Source organism: Periophthalmus magnuspinnatus, chromosome 2, assembly GCF_009829125.3.
Source record: "Periophthalmus magnuspinnatus isolate fPerMag1 chromosome 2, fPerMag1.2.pri, whole genome shotgun sequence".
NCBI classification, from domain to species: Eukaryota; Metazoa; Chordata; class Actinopteri; order Gobiiformes; family Gobiidae; genus Periophthalmus; species Periophthalmus magnuspinnatus.
In genome coordinates, this window is record NC_047127.1 from 3481101 (window position 1) to 3501186 (window position 20086).

The 20086-nt window shown below is 42.3% G+C and overlaps 1 protein-coding gene across 16 annotated transcripts in view; it reads left to right on the forward strand.

Moving 5' to 3' along the window:
* The window catches only part of dmd (dystrophin), a 500656-nt gene that overhangs the window by 437593 nt on the left and 42977 nt on the right, over positions 1-20086 (forward strand). For all 16 annotated transcript variants that reach the window (XM_055226238.1, XM_055226248.1, XM_055226250.1 and 13 more), the window contains 6 exons: positions 1556-1617; positions 5116-5190; positions 11099-11300; positions 11387-11472; positions 12813-12970; positions 18754-18920. In XM_055226238.1, the coding sequence (XP_055082213.1) occupies positions 1556-1617; positions 5116-5190; positions 11099-11300; positions 11387-11472; positions 12813-12970; positions 18754-18920 (750 nt within the window). The remainder of the gene's footprint in view (positions 1-1555; positions 1618-5115; positions 5191-11098; positions 11301-11386; positions 11473-12812; positions 12971-18753; positions 18921-20086) is intronic.

Here is a 20086-nt window from a genome sequence, read left to right on the forward strand (position 1 = left end):
CACACACAGATGCATGCACACACATACACACACACTTACACGCACATACACGTAGGCACAAACATGCACATACACACACGCATACACATATTGACACATACACACACAGATGCATGCACACACATACACACATACTTACACGCATAGGCACAAACATGCACATACACACACACCCCTACACATATTCCCACATACACACACACGTACATACACACATACGCATACTCACATAATAGCACATAAACTTATACACACACAGACACACTTACACACACATATGCAAACACTTACACATATTCACACATACGCACACACACACATACACACACACACACATTTGTCCAGTGAGGTTTATCTGGTTCGTCCGATCGTTCATTTCCATCGATTCTTTTTTTTCAGACCAAGCTTTAGTTTCTTCCCACCCTTGACCGTTTCGACAGCTCACTCGCGCTCTTCCTCGCCGCGGTCACATGATGTTGCTGTGATGCGATTGACCAGCAGATTTAAAGACCCACACACATCATCGCTGGACTGTTAACCGGGACAAGGGGGCCCTTTTCACTCTCACACACCTGGAATACTGTCCTGCAGAAGTCGGGCTGCAGATGGCGCTGTCACACACACATTATTAGGTCGATTTGTTTCTTTTTTTCCCCCGATATTTCATGAACATCTTTTTCTAAACGCCGGTAACAGAAACATGTATATAACGGCATGAAGGGAGGTTAATTGGGGCCTCGTCGCTTGGGGCCCTGTGTCTTCCGTATCCAGTTTCGTCCAAGTATTTTTGTCATTTTCTTGTATTTGTAAGCCATTAGAGTTTATTCCAAATGTGTTATTCGTTTTTCTAAATGCCAAATTGGGGTTATCTTGGTTAATTAGTGCCAATCTCCTCCTAGACGTACCCACAATATGCCCAATTTTTAAAAAAAACAACAACAAAAAAAACAGTTTCACACTTGAACCACACCAGCCAAATATTTCCATCACTTCGATATTGTTGCAAATGAAAAAAGAAACATTTTCACACCCGGGTTTTTGTCTCTTGAGTGGCAAGCTGCCGTCACGAGAGAGTCCACAATGACACAGCGTGCGCCTAACCCTCCCTCATCCTCCCATCATCCTCCGCTGCGACGCACGGGACCGGCAAACTGGAACGGCAAAAGCGACTTGTTATTTTCCAAGATTATGAGTAAAGGCTCCGGAATCCACAAACGGCTGGATTAATGTCACCGTGTCAGATTTTGGGGAGACGGATCTCATTTTCTTTGCAAAAAACACATTATAATTTTGTTTTTCTCCACCGCTCAGAGGCAGATGATGTCATATTTATCATCATACGTATTTAAAATTATAATCTTTTCCTCTGTTTAACTTTCAAATCCGTCCCGTTGTAATGATTAAAAAGCAAACGTGGGCGTAGGGTGAACCTTCCCTCCTTTGTTCGCGCAATGTCAGAGGTGTATTTTTGGGAGAACGGGACTAAAGATGGAGGAGATTGAACCTGACAGCTCCGTTGACCCGTGTTTAAAGTTTGTTTGTCCTCTCTCCACAGTCACCAGACCCAGACGACATGCTGGGACCATCCCAAAATGGCCGAACTCTACCAGTCTCTGGGTAAGAACGAGACCTACGACGAACTCAGACCATATTATTATTATTATGTTACTAACTAGAGATGCACTGATCCGGCTTTTTCAGTTCTGATGCCAATATTGATGCTTATTTTACTGACAGATACTCGCTTTTGGTATCTGTTCGCAACCGATAAAACTTTATACTTGAAATACTTGCCCCATACTAGCTTGGCCCTATAGCGTCGGATGATATCGCCGCCGATAGACTCGCGGTTACGGACTTTCCATCACCGTAACTCCGCAACCGATTGTGCGATCATGTAAATTCAAACGGCATCTCAAAGCAGAGGCATGAGGCTCTTTAAATATGTTACTGTCATTACGGTAATGTGCTTAACGTTGTTCCTTGAAGACGACCAATCAGAGCGCAGGTGTCAGTCAATCGATCCGTCAAAGGAAAATTAAGGATGGATGTGTAAAATAGAGGCAGTTGTGTGGAAAAAGGCAAAAGTACATGCTGATACTTCCTTTAATGTGATTTTTATGGCTGAAAAGATTAAGTCTAGGCGAGATATACTGGTCTATAATGTGCTCAGTTCTTCAAGGGTTAAGGACCGAAAAAGGCATTCTATTTCCATCAAAACTGGTCCAATTGTCTGCGTAATCCCTCAGTCGTCCAGGTCTGATCCAAACCAAAAGATGAAATTAAATCTGTCAACTGGACGAATCGTTGTAGGAGTCGTTTAAACAAAAGCTGTTTACAGTTTCAGAGTTGTTAGCTCCTCCGTTCAGACTTGTATAAGGCAGTGTCCACTAGCGATAATCTAACCAACACTGAAGAAGAACAGCCAAACGTCTTCACTCCTACAACGATTTGTCCAGTTGACAGGTTTAATTTCGTCTTTTGCTGATCCAATTGCGTTTTTAGCTCGTAACTATCGAACCGCTTTGTACGTTAGATCAACCTTTGCCAGTAGATCGTCTTATTATAACCAGTTAAACGCGCAACCAGGATATCAGCTGGAGCGAGATCACGGAAAAAAACGATACCTGGCCGTCAACTGGACAAATCTTAAGAGTGAAGACGTTTCGCTGCTTCTTCAGTTCTGTTCAGCAGCCAAACGTCTTCACTCTTACGATTTGTCCAGTTGATCGATTAAATTTCGTCTTTTGCTGATCCAAATGCCTTTTTAGCTCGTAACTATCAACGTTCAAACCTTACGAAACGTCGTTAGATCAACATTCGCCAGTAGATCGTCTTATTATAACCAGTTAAACGCGCAACCAGGATATCCGCTGGAGCGAGATCATGGAAAAAACGATACCCGATCTGGCGAATTTTCCTGGATTAGCGTCGATATTCGCTGCCGATCGGTGCATTTCTGTTACTAACGACATTATTTAAAGATGTCTGTGTGATACTTCAGTCGTCCAGGTCTGATCCAAAGCAAAAGACGAAGTTTAAATCCGTCAACTGGACAAATCGTCGTAAGAGTGAAGACGTTTCGCTGCTTCTTCAGTTCTGTTGAGCAGCGAAACGTCTTCACTCTTACGACGATTTGTCCAGTTGACGGATTTAAACTTCGTCTTTTACATTATATAAAGCTTAATCAAATCTGAATTTAGTGATTTTATGTTTTTGTTTTGAAGAAATACTGTTAATTTTTAACGTTAAAAAGTCGACAGCTATAAACGCTTTTGATTCTCTACTAAGATTTGTTCAGATGTTTTGTGTTCTCCGTAGAATGTGCAGCCAGGCCTCCGGAGCTAATTTATTCCAGCCTCATTAGCATCAGTACATCGGATATATTTACATTGACTTTAGTGGGCGTATTGACCTACTTTGTCTCTGAACTTTGACCTTTTCCCCATAAATAAGTCTCGTCTCCCACATTTCATCAAGTCATTTGAGGAAACGTTTTTTTATTCGAGCGTTAAACCAGACTGTAAAATGTAATGCCAGATAGATCTGTTTAATGTCATTCTGTGAAACATTCTCGGCAAAGCAATCACGTATCCATGGAGACGAGCAGTTGGCAGGCGCTCCGCTAGAAAAGTCACATTGTGCAACTTTAATGGAAAATTTAAAGGTCCCGTATTACGCAAAACTGACTCTTGTGAGGTTTACTTCTCAAAAACAGACCTGGAGTTGTGTTTAGTTTCATTCACACATGTTTGAGTAACATTTTATTATGAGTCTGTAACATCTCTGAATCTCAAAACACTCCGTTCCACCTTATGATGTCATGAAGTGGTAGTAGTTTTCATGCTAACAGCTCCTTTTATCTTTAGTTCAGTAGAGATTAGTTTGATTCCAGCGCTGAAATCATATAAATGATTCGAGAAATGAAGGTGTGTGGAGTTTAAAAACACAGTGGAGCACTTCCTGTATTACCACTTGATGACATCACAAGGTGGAACAGAGTGTTTTCAGTTTGAGAGAAGAGCTCAGCCTAAATATGCAGGGGTTTTTTTTGTGTTAAACATGTGTGAATGAAACAAAACACAACTCCAGGTCTGTTTTTGTGGAGGTAACAGCATTATAACATGGCTAAAAATTCATAATAGTACATTTTGCATAATATAGGACCTTTAACAAAAACATTTTATTACTAGAATTACTAGAAAAAAAAGAGACATAAATAGGAAAAAAATTAACACTTTCAGAATAGTTCTCTTTTTATGTCAGAACTAGCATAAGGCCACATGAAAATTCTACAAACCATCATTTTGTGTTGAATATTAAAGGCCCCGTATGACACAAAATTGACTCTTGTGAGATTTAAGTCGTGTTATAATGTTGTTACTTCCTCAAAAACAGACCTGGAGTTGTATTTTGTTTCACTCACACGTTTGAGTAACATTTTATTATTAGTCTGTCAAACTGAAAACTCTCCATTCCACCTTGTGATGTCATAAAGTGGTAGTTTTCACATTAACAGCTCCTTTTACCTTCATTTCAGCAGAGGTTGGTTTGATTTCAGAGCTGAAATCAACCAAATTATTCTAGAAATGAAGGTGTGTGGAGTTTAAAAACACAGTGGAGCACTTCCTGTATCACCACATGATGACATCACAAGGTGGAACAGTGCGTTTTCAGTTCGAGAGAAGAACTCAGCCTAAATCTGCAGTTTTTTTTTTGTGTGTTAAACGTGCGAATGAAACAAAAAAATACCAACTCCAGATCTGTTTGCGACGAGGAAACGACATTATAACAAAACTTTAAAAAACAGCGTAACACGGGCGCTTTAAGAACGACCCAAAGCCTGCTTCTCCTTCAGCTTGTTAGCGCTGTGACAACTTTAAATATAGCGCATTAGTGACGCACAGACCTCGAAAACCCCCAGCAGCCATCGCCCACTGCTGTATCGATCCGCTCTTTCTTTCTCCACCGGCCTGCTTGTATAAAAACCACCAGAAAACCCAGCCGGCTCCACTTTTGTATCACCCTGTAGATTCCACATAGATCTGCGCTATAACCCACTCTACCCCGGTCTCCTGCCTGGTCTGATCTCTCCCCTTCTCATCCCTCCCGCAGCCGACCTCAACAACGTTCGGTTCTCGGCGTACCGCACGGCTATGAAGCTCCGGCGTCTTCAAAAAGCCCTCTGCCGTAAGTACCTATACCTGTATTATCGCCCGTAGACTAGAGCGCACTCCAGTCGGTTCAAGCGCCGGTGTTTGATTGTGTTCCAGTGCACTCCTACACTCCTCCTTTGTTCCTTCTCTTTTCCGTCTCCTCTTTATTCACCTCATTTGGTCGTAGGGTCCTTGTTCCTGCCCTTCAGCTTCCTCCTCGGTGTGTTTCCTAGGTCCTAGCTCCTCTCTTCCCTCGCGTGTCTCGGGCCTGTTCTGATGTTTCGTGTCAGCTTCTCCACGTTTCTATGTTTGATGTTTACGAGGCGAGGGCGACGGAGCGAGAACACGCAGAGGTTTCGTTATTAACCCGGGTTAAGTGAGTCCAAGTCCAAGTATCTCAAGTGTCCGCGTGACGCAATCGACATCGTGCGTCTATTGTTGGTTTGTTTGTTGTGTTCGTAATCAGGAAGTGTGCTTGAAATCCGACACGTTTACTTAGGTATTCACAAAGGAAGACATGTTGGCGTGAACCCAATTACATCATTTATACACAGGGTTTAATTTTAACTGCAAGACAGACAGTGGAACTACTTTCTGATCCTCGTTTATCGCGGGGTTACGTTCTAAAAATGACCCGCAATAGGCGAAATCGGCTTTATATTTAAGAATTCTATACGTTTTTTGTCTGTAAAACCCCTCACCACACACTTTATACACTTTTCTCACACAGGCGTTAACATTTTCTCACATTTCTCTCTCGTTTAAACTCTCTCAAAGTTCAAACCTTCGTAGGCGCGTTTGTCGGTGCAGAACGTTTCATCGGACTTTTCAAATTGCACTAAAAAATCCGTGAAATTGTTCAGTATTTGAAAGCTGGGACGACATATTTTGGGGCTCCTTGTGTACGTTTTCTTTACAAAATTGAGACGTTTTTGTTTATTTTGGTTGCAAAACGCTAAGATTTGAGGTGAAGAGGGTTGAATAAGTCACTCCAACTTAATTCCCGTTGTGTCGTTGAGCAAAGACGTGGGTTAGAACACAGTGGCTCGGTGTTCTGTGAAAGACGATGGTGCGATATTTATTTTTCTTCGGTTGCTACCTGCCATCTCATCGCTGTATCGACTTATCGTTCAATATGTGATAAAACAATCTTTTTTGGGGGTTTGTCTTTAATGTGGGGGGAAAAGTTTGGTTATTTTTCTGTCTACGATCGGTTAAATTATGAACGTTTATGGTTCATTATAGACACAAACTAAATAGAGTTGTCCCTGCGAGTTTTCTCCCCGACAAAACCCACGATGTCGATGAAACGTTCTGCACCGACAAAGGCACCGACGAAGGTTTGAACTTTGTGTTTAAACAAGAGAGAAATGTGAGAAAATGGACAAAGACGGGACTAAGACAGGGCTAAGACAGGGCTAAGACAGGGCTAAGACAGGACTAAGACAGGACTAAGACAGGACTAAGACAGGACTAAGACAGGACTAAGACAGGACTAAGACAGGACTAAGACAGGACTAAGACAGGACTAAGACAGGACTAAGACAGGGCTAAGACAGGACTAAGACAGGCCTAGGTCAGGTCTAAGACAGGAGGTCTAAGACGGGTCTAAGACGGGTCTAAGACGGGTCTAAGACGGGTCTAAGACGGGTCTAAGACGGGTCTAAGACGGGTCTAAGACAGGTCTAAGACGGGTCTAAGACAGGACTAGGTCAGGTCTAAAACGGGACTAAGACGGGTCTAAGACGGGACTAAGACAGGACTAGGTCAGGTCTAAAACGGGACTAAGACGGGACTAAGACGGGTCTAAGACGGGACTAAGACAGGACTAGGTCAGGTCTAAGACGGGACTAAGACGGGACTAAGACGGGTCTAAGACAGGACTAGGTCGGGACTAAGACGGGTCTAAGACGGGTCTAAGACGGGTCTAAGACGGGTCTAAGACGGGTCTAAGACGGGACTAAGACGGGACTAAGACGGGACTAAGAGGGGACTAGGTCAGGTCTAAAACGGGACTAAGACGGGTCTAAGACGGGACTAAGACGGGTCTAAGACGGGTCTAAGACGGGACTAGGTCAGGTCTAAGACGGGACTAAGACGGGACTAAGACGGGTCTAAGACAGGACTAGGTCGGGACTAAGACGGGTCTAAGACGGGTCTAAGACGGGTCTAAGACGGGTCTAAGACGGGTCTAAGACGGGTCTAAGACGGGTCTAAGACGGGTCTAAGACGGGACTAAGACGGGACTAAGACGGGACTAAGACGGGACTAAGACGGGACTAAGAGGGGACTAGGTCAGGTCTAAAACGGGACTAAGACGGGACTAAGACGGGAATAGAGTAGGACACAACCAGGGCTCAACTAGGTCTAGACCAGAACTACATAAAAAATAAACTAGGATCAAACCAGTTACCCAAGGACCAGACCAGGACCAGACCAGGACCAGACCAGGACCAGGAGAAATGTGAGAAAATGTTAACGCCTGTGTGAGAAAAGTGTATAAAGTGTGTGGTGAGGGGTTTTACAGCCAAAAACATAGAATAACAAATAAAGCTGATTTCGAGTATTGCGGGTTATTTTTAGAACGTAACCCCCGCGATAAACGAGGGACCACTGTACTTAAGTGTTTCTTTCTGTTAAATTTTTCTTGGAACTCGTATTTTTCAAACTTTTTGGGGATAATTCCGCTTTACGGTTTGGTTTCAGTATTATCGTTTAACGTCTGTATTTACTTCAGTTCAGTGTTCATCCTCTGATCTGAAGGTTTGCGGTTCCAATCCCACTCTCGACATAAACATCATTGGTTGAGATTCGCTTACCACGGTGCAATTCCAGCTCCCACAGATGAACACTGTTATTGTGTCCTTGGGCAAGACACTTAACCCAAACACAAATCACCCCCAGTGTCTGCGTACTTTGGTGTATGAATGTTTGTGTGAATAGCTGAATGGTTCCTTGATGTAAAGCGCTTTGAATGCCTTAAAAGTGGAAAAACGCTGTATAAAAATGCGACTTTTTAGATTTTACCAGTATTGTTACGTCATAGTACGAGTTCACATAACTGCTGATGATGTGACTAATGCCATTTGTACTCCATTTTCACATCGTAACCCCTTCAAATCATTTAAACTCTGTCTTATTAAGATAAATGACACTCCATCTGTCCCACAACACGGTTCTACTTCCTCATTATTCCAACTTGAGCTAAAAACTTCTTTATTTTGCCTTTTTGCCGCGTTGAGTCACAAACTCGGAGCTTTTAAAAATAACAGCGAGAGCCCGTCCTCATTAGACCATCTCCGGTTGGAATTAATATTTGTGGTAAATGGTCAGAAGTGCTTTGCCATTTCCACAAATTTGCCTGATATTTGCGTGCGGGTGCCAGCGGAGGAGCGACTGGCCTTTCAGCGCCGCGAACGAGCCGCCGTCCTCTGGCTGCGTCCTTTAGTGGACTTAATGAGAGATAAAAATGAAAAATGCAGCTCACTATTGATCTCTGGTGTGAGCACATCGTCTCCGCTCTGTCCTCGCTGCCGAAGGACGCCGCACGCCGCCAACAAAAGCCTCGTGAGAGACCAGTCCATTATAATCGCTTTAATTATGTATTTTATTGATGGAGTTTAGTGAAAATGCAGAGGGCTTTGTGTTCTTAAAATATTGTCAACAAAACATTGTCAGTTCAGATCTTTGCTATAATCACTCTGTTGCGGGTTTTAATTGGGAATGCGCTGATCCGGCTCTTTTGGTTTTGATTCTGATGCCGATATTTTGGGTTTAAGCATCTGTTGATACCCGATACCGACCGATACTAGCGCAGAGACTGAAAATTTGGTTTATATCGTAGGGTAAAAATGATCCAAATGCGTTTTGTAAGTGTTTAGTGACATTTAAAGTAACTACAGAACAGCTTTGCAAAAATAACATTTAAATTTTAGGATTTGGGATGAACTTTGGCTGAAAAAATCATGTTAAAACACCAAAAAATTAGATCGATTAAACCAATATCTTGAAAACGATATCTGATCCATTAAAACATTTCATATCTAATAATAATAATAATTGCATCCGTACTTTTAAAAACCCCTCAGGAAGAAACACATGACTCAACTCTATGGGTAAAAACTTCGAATGAATCCGTCATTGATTTGTTTTATGTAAAAATAGACTTTTTATGTGAAGCGCTTTGGGCAGCTCAAGTTGTATTTAAATGTGCTGTAGAAATAAAATAAAATAGAAGAACGGGTTGAACAAAAGCTCTTAGTGTTGTTAGGTCATGAACAGGCGGTGTCACGATTATCATGGCCTGAATAATTGCGATTAAAGTTGCCGATAATTAAAAAACGTTATGGATTTGAATGATTTTCCAGGACATTTTTGGACGACGGTAGCGCAGTTGGTAGAGTTGGTGGTTTGAATCCCGCTCTCGACGTAAACATCGTTGGTTGAGCGGTGGGATTCGCTCACCCACAGGTTGACAGTGCGATTCCAGGTCTCACAGATGAATACTGCCGTCGTGTTCTTGGGCAAGACACTTCGCCCGCTCACCTCCAGCGTCTGTGTGCACCGGTGTATGAATGTGTGAGCGGTTCCTCGATGGAAAGAGCTTTGAGTGACTTGAAGTTGGAAAAGTTCGACGTAAAAATCTGGCCATTTATCATTTATCTGGATTTCTACAGACGTTTTTTACATAAATTTGATCCTAAGCGATAAGTTCATAGGTTGAACAGCTCATTTTACATCGCCACGTTTAGAATACTGACCAGCGAACGAGTCATGTGATGTCGCTTTAATTATGTATTTTATTGATGGAGTTTAGTGAAAATGCAGAGGGCTTTGTGTTCTTAAAATATTGTCAACAAAACATTGTCAGTTCAGATCTTTGCTATAATCGCTCTGTTGCGGGTTTTAATTAGGAATGCGCTGTTCCGGCTCTTTCGGTTTTGATCCTGATGCCGATATTTTGGGTTTAAGCATCTGTTGATACCCGATACCGACCGATACTAGCGCAGAGACTGAAAATTTGGTTTATTTCGTAGGGTAAAAATGATCCAAATGCGTTTTGTGACATTTAAAGTAACTACTACTTGGTTTCTTAACGTGAACAGTTGCAACCAGATCTGTTTTAAAAGCGCCGAATCTTTGTCTTTCAAATTTGTATGCCAGTTCTCGCAGACCAATGCTGTCGTTGTGTTCTTGAGCAAGACACTTAACCCACCTCACCCCAGCGTCTGTGTACACCGGTGTATGAATGTGTGAGCGGTTCCTTGATGTAAAGCTTTGAAGGTGGAAAAGTGCTGTATAAAAATATGACCATTTACCACAACGTTTTTTGAATGAAGTTGTTTTGATTCTCATCCAAGCGGTTTCTTCATCCATCCATCCATTTTCTTCAGTTCTAGGTAAAAAATTCAAATTCAATTCTATCAACTGGACAAAAAGTTGTGTTTTGTTTTTTTTTAACTGGAGAAGCAGCGAAATCTCTTTACTCTAAAAACGTTTTCTCCAGTTGACAGCATTATGTTTTTCTTTTATTATGGATAAGTACCGTATTTTCCGGAGTATAAGTCGCACTGGAGTATAAGTCGCACCAGCCAAAAAATGCACAATAATGAAGAAAAAAACATAAATTTCTCAGATAAATCGCATCTGAGTATAAGTCGCACCCCCAGCCAAACTATGAAAAAAACGTGTGACTTATAGTTTGGAAAATACGGTCACTTTTTTCTGCACGTTCAGGTGATGACGTCCATTATCTTTGTTGCCGATTCTCACAATTATATGAAATGCTCGTCCCTTTTTGTGACGATAAACGATATTATTGTTCATTCTCCCGTCCGTGCTCCACTAAAGCGTTCAGGTCTGTGCGGTGAATGACGAGTTGGGAGCTTGGACAGACTTCCAGACGCGTCCAGTGACTTCTCGTGGTTTTCTCTCGCCCACAGTGGACCTTCTCGGCATGCCCACAGCCTGCGAGGTGTTGGACCAGCACGGCCTGAAGCAGAACGAGCAGCTCCTGGACACGTCCCAGCTCCTCGCCTGCCTGACCAGTCTGTACCAGCGGCTGGAGCAGACGCACTCTCACCTGGTCAACGTCCCGCTGTGTGTGGACATGTGTCTCAACTGGCTGCTCAACGTCTACGACACGTGCGTAATCGGCGAGGAGCGAGGGAAATCTATACGCGAAATAATTCTCGTCTTGCTGAAATGTACTTTTTGTTTCGCTTTTACAGAACCCGCACTGGGAAGATAAGAACCCTGTCGTTCAAAACAGGGATCATCTCGCTCTGCAAGGCCCATCTGGAGGATAAGTACAGATGTAAGACACGGACAGAATTCCATGAGCTTTGGGAATTCGAAAGATTACAACACATTTTATAATAATTAATAACTGTTTTGAGCTTTAAGTCGTGTTATAATGTTGTTACTTCATCAAAAACAGACCTGGAGTTGTGTTTGGGTGACACTTTATCATCAGTTTGTACGTTTTCAAAGCTGAAAATGCTCCGTTCCACCTTGTGATGTCACGAAGTAGGAATTTTTCAGGTTAACAGCTACGTTTTACATTTAGTTCAGTCGAGATAAGTGGCAATTCCAGGGCTGAAATTATCTGTATGATTCTAGAAATGAAGGTGTATGGAGTTTAAAAACGCACTAGAGCACTTCCTGTATCACCACATGATGACATCACAACGTGGAACAGAGTGTTTTCCGTGTGAGAGAAGAACTCAGCCTGAATATGCAGGTTTTTTGTGTGTTAAACATGTGTGAATGAAACAAAAAAACACAATTCCAGGTCTGTTTGTGACGACGAAACATTATAACATCCCTTTAAACCGCAAAATGTTCTGAACTTGCAATAGTTTTTTGTAATATACTGGTCCCTTTCAAAAAATAACCCGCAATACTCGAAATCCGCGAAGTATCAGCTTTATTTTTTTACAATTATTCTCTATGTTTTGCAGCTGTAAAACCCCTCACCACACACTTTATACCAGGAGTCTCAAACACGCGGCCCGGTTGCTAATTGCGGCCCGCGAGACAATATTTTACGGCCCGCAGGACACGTGTCACTCGCGCTGTTTACTCCCGTCGCAAAAGATTCAACAAATAACGACGTATATCCATAAAATCCACAAGAATTGGCTCATTTCCTCATGTATTTTGCAAACGGCGATGACGTTTGAGAAGATTTTAACAAAGCTTTTTTTTGTGGAATACCTGATGATAATTTGAGTTTGAGACCAACTGATTTATACACTTTTCTCACACAGGCGTTAACATTTTCTCACATTTCTCTCTCGTTTAAACTCTCTCAAAGTTCAAACCTTCGTAGGCGTCTTTGTCGGTGCAGAACGTTTCATCGACATTGTGGGTTTTGTCGGGGAGAAAACAAATTGCAAACGTACAGCACTTCAGAGTCACACTGCGATCCAACATTTATGTAAATTTGGTACAGGAGACACGGCACGGAGGAGACCGATTGGACAATGGTCTACACTCCTTCAGCCAATCAGGATGCAGGACACAATGCACGTTCATACTCTAAAAAGGCATGAAAAATTGCGAAACAGCGACACCACGAAAGGTGAACCGCGATATAGCGAGGGACAACTGTACATTTTTATTCTTACTAAACGTCCCTTGTTTGTTTTGCAGTCTTGTTCCGCCAAGTGGCCAGTGCGACGGGTTTCTGTGACCAGCGTCGTCTCGGCCTCCTCCTCCACGACTCCATCCAGATCCCGAGGCAGCTGGGAGAGGTCGCATCCTTCGGAGGGTCCAACATCGAGCCCTCAGTCCGGAGCTGCTTCCAGTTCGTACGTAACGCTAATGCTAATGCCTACGCTGCACTAACTCAGCCGCTAACGTTCTTAAGCCTCCTATCTAAGAGCCCATATATATTCCCTTTAGTCCCATTCAGTGTCCTGGGCTTGGTACATGTCCAGGCAAATCTGCGTTTTAAGGAAAATCCTGTCTATTGTCGGTGCTGAAATAAAGGGCGAATCCCGGAGCCAAGGGTAATATAAGCAGCTAAAAGAACAAACGCGGCGTAGCAGTCCTGTCTGTGTATACGCCAGTGAGTGACAGAGCGCAGAGCATCAAACAAATGAACTTTGACAGCTGCGGAGATGTGGCTGGAATGAAAACGTTTCTTTTTTTTTTACGAGCAGGAGAAAGAAAAACAACGGCGAGTCCTACCTCTGTAAAGATGACAGTGAGCGGCACGGACAGCTCCAGAGCCACGTTCGCCTTTGTTTTGGTTCCGTTACGTAGGAGTAGACGGGAGGAAAGTTAAAGAGCAGATAAAACGCAACACTCCCCCGAAGCGTTGCCAGTGATTGGGATTAAGAGATAATCCCGTCAGACTGCGAAGATGATCTGGTTTTATGCGGATATCGATAACTACGTTTGGCGTTGTGTCAAACCGTGAAAACAACAAGGGGAAGTGTGACCTACAGATCGTGAAGTGGAATACTGCAGTGAACTTGTGCTTCTGACCGCGTTGTTTTAGGACATATATAGAGTGTTTATATAAATGGACATAGTTAACCGCCGCATTCAAGCCTCGTCTTTGAGCAAAACTAAAATAAATGCACAAAATTCATAAGAAAAAGACCAAAATGTCAAATTTTTAATCATTTTACGCTAAAATGAACAATACTTGTGTGAAATACTTTTACTGTTTACTATTTAAGAACATTTTTAAACAGATACTTAAGTACTTTTACTTAAGTAGATTTTTTCATGCTGGACTGAAAAGTAAAAAGAACGTTTCCACGAAAATGGTGAAAAAAAACCCAAACTCAAATCATATGAAAAGTGCTGACTAAAGTTTTCGAATTCAAGTTTCGTCTTTAAGCAAAACAAAACTAAATACACAAAATTCATAAAAAAAACAAAATATGTCTAATTTTTAATCAATATCACAAAATTTTACACTTAAATGAACAATACTTGTGTGAAATACTTTTACTCTTTCAGTACATTTTTAAACAGATGCTTAAGTACTTTTACTTAAGTAGATTTTTTCACTCTGCACTGAAAAGTAAAAGCACTTTTCTTAAGATTTTAGGGGTTATTTTTTACCATTTTCGCGGAAACATCTTGATTAAAGTTTCATCTTTGAGCAAACAAAAATAAATACACAAAATTAATGAGAAAAATATCAAAATATGTCTAATTTTGAATCAATATCACTAGATTTACACTAACAAATGAGCAATACTCATGTGAAATACTTTTACTGTTTACTCTAAGTACATTTTTAAACCGATACTTAAGTACTTTTACTTAAGTAGATTTTTTAAAAAGCACTTTTAATATGATTTGGAAACATTCTGACTATAGTTTTCAAGTTCAAGCTTCGTCTTTAAGCAAAACAAAAATAAACACACAAAATTCATAATATTTGCAACATAATATTCAGAAAAATACCAAAATATGTATAATTTTTAATCAATATCACTAAATTTACACTAACAAATGAGCAATACTTGTGTGAAATACTTTAAAAATGTACTTAAACAGTAAAAAGTTAAACAGGTGCTTCAATACTTTTACTTAAGTAGATTTTTTCATGTGATACTTTTACTTAAGTAGATTTTTTCATGTGATACTTTTACTTAAGTAGATTTTTTCATGTGGTACTTTTACTTAAGTAACAAAATGGTGAGTAGCCGCAGCACAACTTGGACACAATTAGACTTTAAATATTTAATAAAAATGTCCAAAGCGGTTAAGAAAATTGAAGCCGTTGTTACTTGCGATGCTGTTTACATAACGAAACCTTTCACCTTGTCATATCACTCCACAGTTCTTGCCCAAGGACACAACGTCAGCGAGTCGGGGATTGTGCTGCCAACTTTCCGTCACCTTGTCACTTCGTATTTTGATCACATTCCGCAAGCGGCGTTCGTGGACCCTCCCTGTTTTGATATCCTCCAGATTATAACCGCTATCCACACCCTCCATCTTTCCCCCTGTCACCGTTTTGATTGACAGGGGCGATAATCGTTGCCGTGGTGATGTACAAAACGCCCGCAGCATCCGTTCACCTGTAATAGCCTGCCTCGGTGAGAGTTTGCACCTCGAAGCATCACAATCCCTCTTTTTTTCCCCCTCCAAACAGCAGATGGAAACCAGAGGTGACACGGTGGTACATTTTGTTCCAGACACATCACTAATAATTCAATAAACGCTCAGACAGACGCTTTCAAATTCACTTTTTTTTTGGATCTGAATGTGATTTATTTTGGCGCTACCTCGTAAACAAACGGCTTTTCCCGGTCCGTGTTGTACACCTTTGTTCACTTTACAGCCGGTTTCAAAGCGCGCTCGCCAGATGGCCGCTCTCGTATTATCCGCCCGATCATTTCTCTAACTTTATTTGAGATGTTTTCATATTTTTTATGTGTGTTATAAACCAAATGAGAGCAAACGATGAAAAGTAGCTGCTCAGAGAAAGCTGTGAACAGTTTAACTAGAACATCTTTGGCTCGTGGTGATTACAATTAAAATTAGTAATGAAAAGTCCAGCCCAAAGTCATTTTTATGTTTTATTATGTTCTACTGTTACACAGGGCTACAGCCAATCATGTGATAGTGTGTGTGTGTGTGTGTGTGTGTGTGCGCCTCTGTGTGTCTATGTGTGTGTGTGTCTCTGTTTGTCTGTGTCTCTGTATGTGCCTCTGTGTACCTCTGCTTCTGTGTATGTGTGTGTGTGTGTGTCTCTGTGTCTGTCTGTGTGCCTCTATGTGAACCTCTGCCTCTGTGTGTGTTTCTATGTGTGTCTCTGTATGTGTCTCTGTATGTGTCTCTGTGTATGTCTCTCTCTGTGTGTCTGTCTCTGTGTCTCTCTGTGTATGTCTCTGTCTCTCTCTGTGTCTCTCTCTCTGACTGTCTTTGTGTGTGTCTCTGTGGGCCTCTGTGTGTGTCGGTGTTTCTCTCTGTGTGTCTCTGTGTGGGCGTCTCTGTCTATGTGTCTGTCTCTGTGTGCGTGTCTCTGTGTCTGTCTCTTTGTGACTCTCTGTGTATCTCTGTGTCTGCGTATGTCTCTGTGTGCCTCTGTAAGTGTCTCTGTATGTGTCTGTCTCTCTGTGTGTGTCTCTGTATGTCTCTTTGTTTGCGCCTCTGTGTATGTCTGTCTCTGCCTATGTGTGTGTGTCTCTGTGTCTCTTTCTGATCTTGCAGCAGCTCCTCACCTTTTTGCCCTCTTTCTCTCCTCTGGTGCTTCTCTGTGTGTCTCTCTGTGTGTATCTCTGTGCGTCCCTCTGTGTGTGTCTCTGTGCGTCCCTCTGTGTGTGTCTCTGTGCGTCCCTCTGTGTGTGTCTCTGTGCGTCCCTCTGTGTGTGTCTCTGTGCGTCCCTCTGTGTGTCTCTGTGTGTGTCTCTGTGTGTCTCTGTGTGTGTCTCTGTGTATTTCTCCTCTTTCTCTCTGCTGCTTCTCATCTTTATAATCCAAGTTACAGAAAGTAAACGACTATTTTCTCACCAGTTACGAGTGAAACTTCAGACCTGACTCAGGGCAGAGACGTCACATGTTTCAGCCGACGGCGAGAACACACACACACACACACCCACACACACCCCCACACACACAGAGACACACACATACACACTTTTAGTCTCAACAGTCTTTTAGTCTCTGTACAAACTCATTCCAAACTTTTAAATGCGTATTTCTCTGGAATTATAGGTTCTATCAACACTAAATAAAAACTGTAATAATCCTGACTCTCTGCTCTTTATATTTGAAGTCGTTCTCTCTGTTTTTAATAAGATGGAAGAAAACAGAGTCACCGAGTCCTACTGTTACAAGAATCTGTCATTGTATAAAGTATTTAGCTTTTGCTCGGGGGCACATTGAAAACTTAATGTGTTTTGTGGCGGCGTCGAGCTCAGAATTAGTTCAATGCTTTTCTTAATAAAAAACATATTAAAATATTTAAATTAAAGACGGTTATTATTTCCACTGCTTCACTTGAACGCCGCGCTCTTGTTAGCCGGATTGATAATATCCCGACCGTAGATGCAATAAGCTAACAGGCTAATTGTCGGCTCTTCACATTAGCATTGATTAGCTTATCTTTCTGTAATAGCGCCGTTTCCCTCAGTAGTAATCAGCACTTAACTTTTTTGCGGAAACGTATGGATTTATCGGTGCTGCAGTCCAGGAGATGCATTACTAACCAATAATCGATAGATGGTAAACACACACGGCTCAATGACATTAAGGAAGGTAAAACGGCGCTTAAATACTGTAGACAACACTCGGCGGGAACTGTCCTCAAATACACTTTTATTTTATTCATTTATTTAGTTATTAATAATTGGATTTGCATAGAGCGTTTCAGGACACACAAAGTGCTTCACGGTGCATTATTCATTCACTCCATTCTACTATTTGTGGCCACAGCTGCCCTGGGACAGACAGAAAGACGGAAGCGAGGCGGCCAATCTGTGCCATCGGCCCAGATCTTACTATTACTTAAAAATACTTGATTTTTCTGTGTTTTACTTCACGGATAAGGCTGCTATAATCTGCTAGACCCATTTGTTGAGTGGGTTGAATCGCGTCTTATACAAACTACCGTATTTTTTGGGCTACAAGTCGCAGTTTTAGTCATAGTTTGTCTTATACTCAGATGCGACTTACATGTGAAATTATTAAAATATATAATTTATCGAAAACTACTTCCTGTTTTCCGTTTGTTTTAAAAAAACAAAACCATTGAAAAGTAAAATATAAATAATAAATAATCTAGATTCACTGGTTTGTTTACTCGCCGGACAAAGTTGTACGTATATTTCCCGTGTGTTCATGTGCAGTTTTGTGCGTAACTGTGATATGAGCCAGAGCTAATGTTATATTCAATGTGTTTGCTAATTCTACGGTGTGAACTGTGATGAAGAAGTAAACATCAGCGAAAAAACTCTCATATCTCGTGTTTGTGGACAAGCCGCCGTATGTTACGTTAGCGTAGCGTGTCTGATTAACTGTTAATATCTTACGTTAACAGACCAGACAGTTTGTTGTTTATGTGTTACGTTAGCGTTAGCGTTAGCGTGCTGTACTGATATTCAGCCTGTTGTTCTCTATTTTATTACTATTATAACTTGCATTTAAAGATAAAATGTCTCTTCTTGGTCTCAGATTTTGTTAAATAAATTTCCCCAAAAACACGACTTATACTCCAGTGCGACTTATATATGTTTTTTCTTCATTATTATGCATTTTTTTCCTGGTGCGACTTATACTCCAGAGCGACGTATAGTCCGGAAAATACAGTACTGGACTTTTTTAAATATTTACGTCAGTATTAATGGATTTTGATGACACCCGACAAACCAGTCCAACATTATTTACACAGATTATTTTATAAACAAGGCTCTTAACAAAATTCTGTGCATAGTGGCGCTGTACATTAAGGATATGAAATTCTGCACACACACGAGTAAAATTATCTTGAGCTCTCTAGCGTTGAGTCTTTGGTTGCTATGATACTTGCAGCCGGAACTCCAAATTTCTCCTTAATTTCCTTCAAAATTAACTTTACTGAACCAAAAAACACTCACATTTTCTCTTTTGCGTCTCTTCTCAGGCCAACAACAAACCGGAGCTGGAGGCGTCCATGTTTTTGGACTGGATGCGCCTGGAGCCCCAGTCGATGGTGTGGTTACCCGTCCTGCACCGCGTGGCCGCCGCAGAGACCGCCAAGCACCAGGCCAAGTGCAACATCTGTAAGGAGTGTCCCATCATCGGCTTCAGGTAACCTCGCTGTGTCCAAGTCCCAAGCTCCCACCGAGTCTCCCGCTCCCACCGAAAATAGTCCCCCGCTCCCACCGATTAGTCCTCCGCTCCCACTGAGTAGCGAATAGTCCCCCGTTCCCACCAGATCCCCCACTCCCATCGAGTTGTCTCCCGTTCCCATCCCGCCGAATAGTAATCCCTTTCCCACCAAGTCCCCCAAGTCACCCGCTCTCATCAAGCCCGCCACTCTCCCAAGTCCAACCAAGTCCAACCAAGTCCAACCAAGTCCCACCAAGTCCCACCAAGTCCCACCAAGTCCCACCAAGTCCCACCAAGTCCCACCAAGTCCCACCAAGTCCCACCAAGTCCCACCAAGTCCCACCAAGTCCCACCAAGTCCCACCAAGTCCAACCAAGTCCAACCAAGTCCCACCAAGTCCCACCAAGTCCCACCAAGTCCCACCAAGTCCCACCAAGTCTCCCGCTCCCACAAAGTCCAACCAAATCCCACCAAGTCTCCCGCTCCCAAAAAGTCCCCCATTTCCACCAAGTCCCACCAAGTCTCCCATTTCCACCAAGTCTCCCGCTCCCACCAAGTCCCACCAAGTCTCCCGCTCCCACCGAGTACAGTCCTCCGCTCCCACCAAGTAGTTCCCCGTTCCCACCCTGTCCCCCACTCCCATCATGTTGTCCCCACTCCCACTGAGAAGGCCCCCGCTGACCAAGCCCCTCGCTCCCACCACACACACACACACACACACATACGTCCACACACACACCCCTTTAAATCGATAAAGTTACCTCCTCTGTAAAACTGGCAAGCGAAGCCGTTTCCTCATAAAGTCCCATCCCATTACCTAAAGAGTAATAAAACACAACATTAATTTCATATTGGGTAAATTGAAACAAAGCTATGTGCTACTTCTTCACTGCGCTCCCACTTTGTACGAATGATGCTAGTATTTAACGCCTCCTTTAGCATCCCGCGCCTAGCAAGTAAAACCCAATCGATCACACTTTTAACAAGTCTATAGGTTTAATGAAAAAGGGCCCGGCTCCTAAACCCACTTTTATGATACGCCATTGTCTCATTCTTAATAACTACGAGGGAAGAAATAGCTCTTTTATTGGCCCATTGCCACAGAGGAGAGATTGTGTTTTGAAGCATGCGGCGCGCTCCCGTCC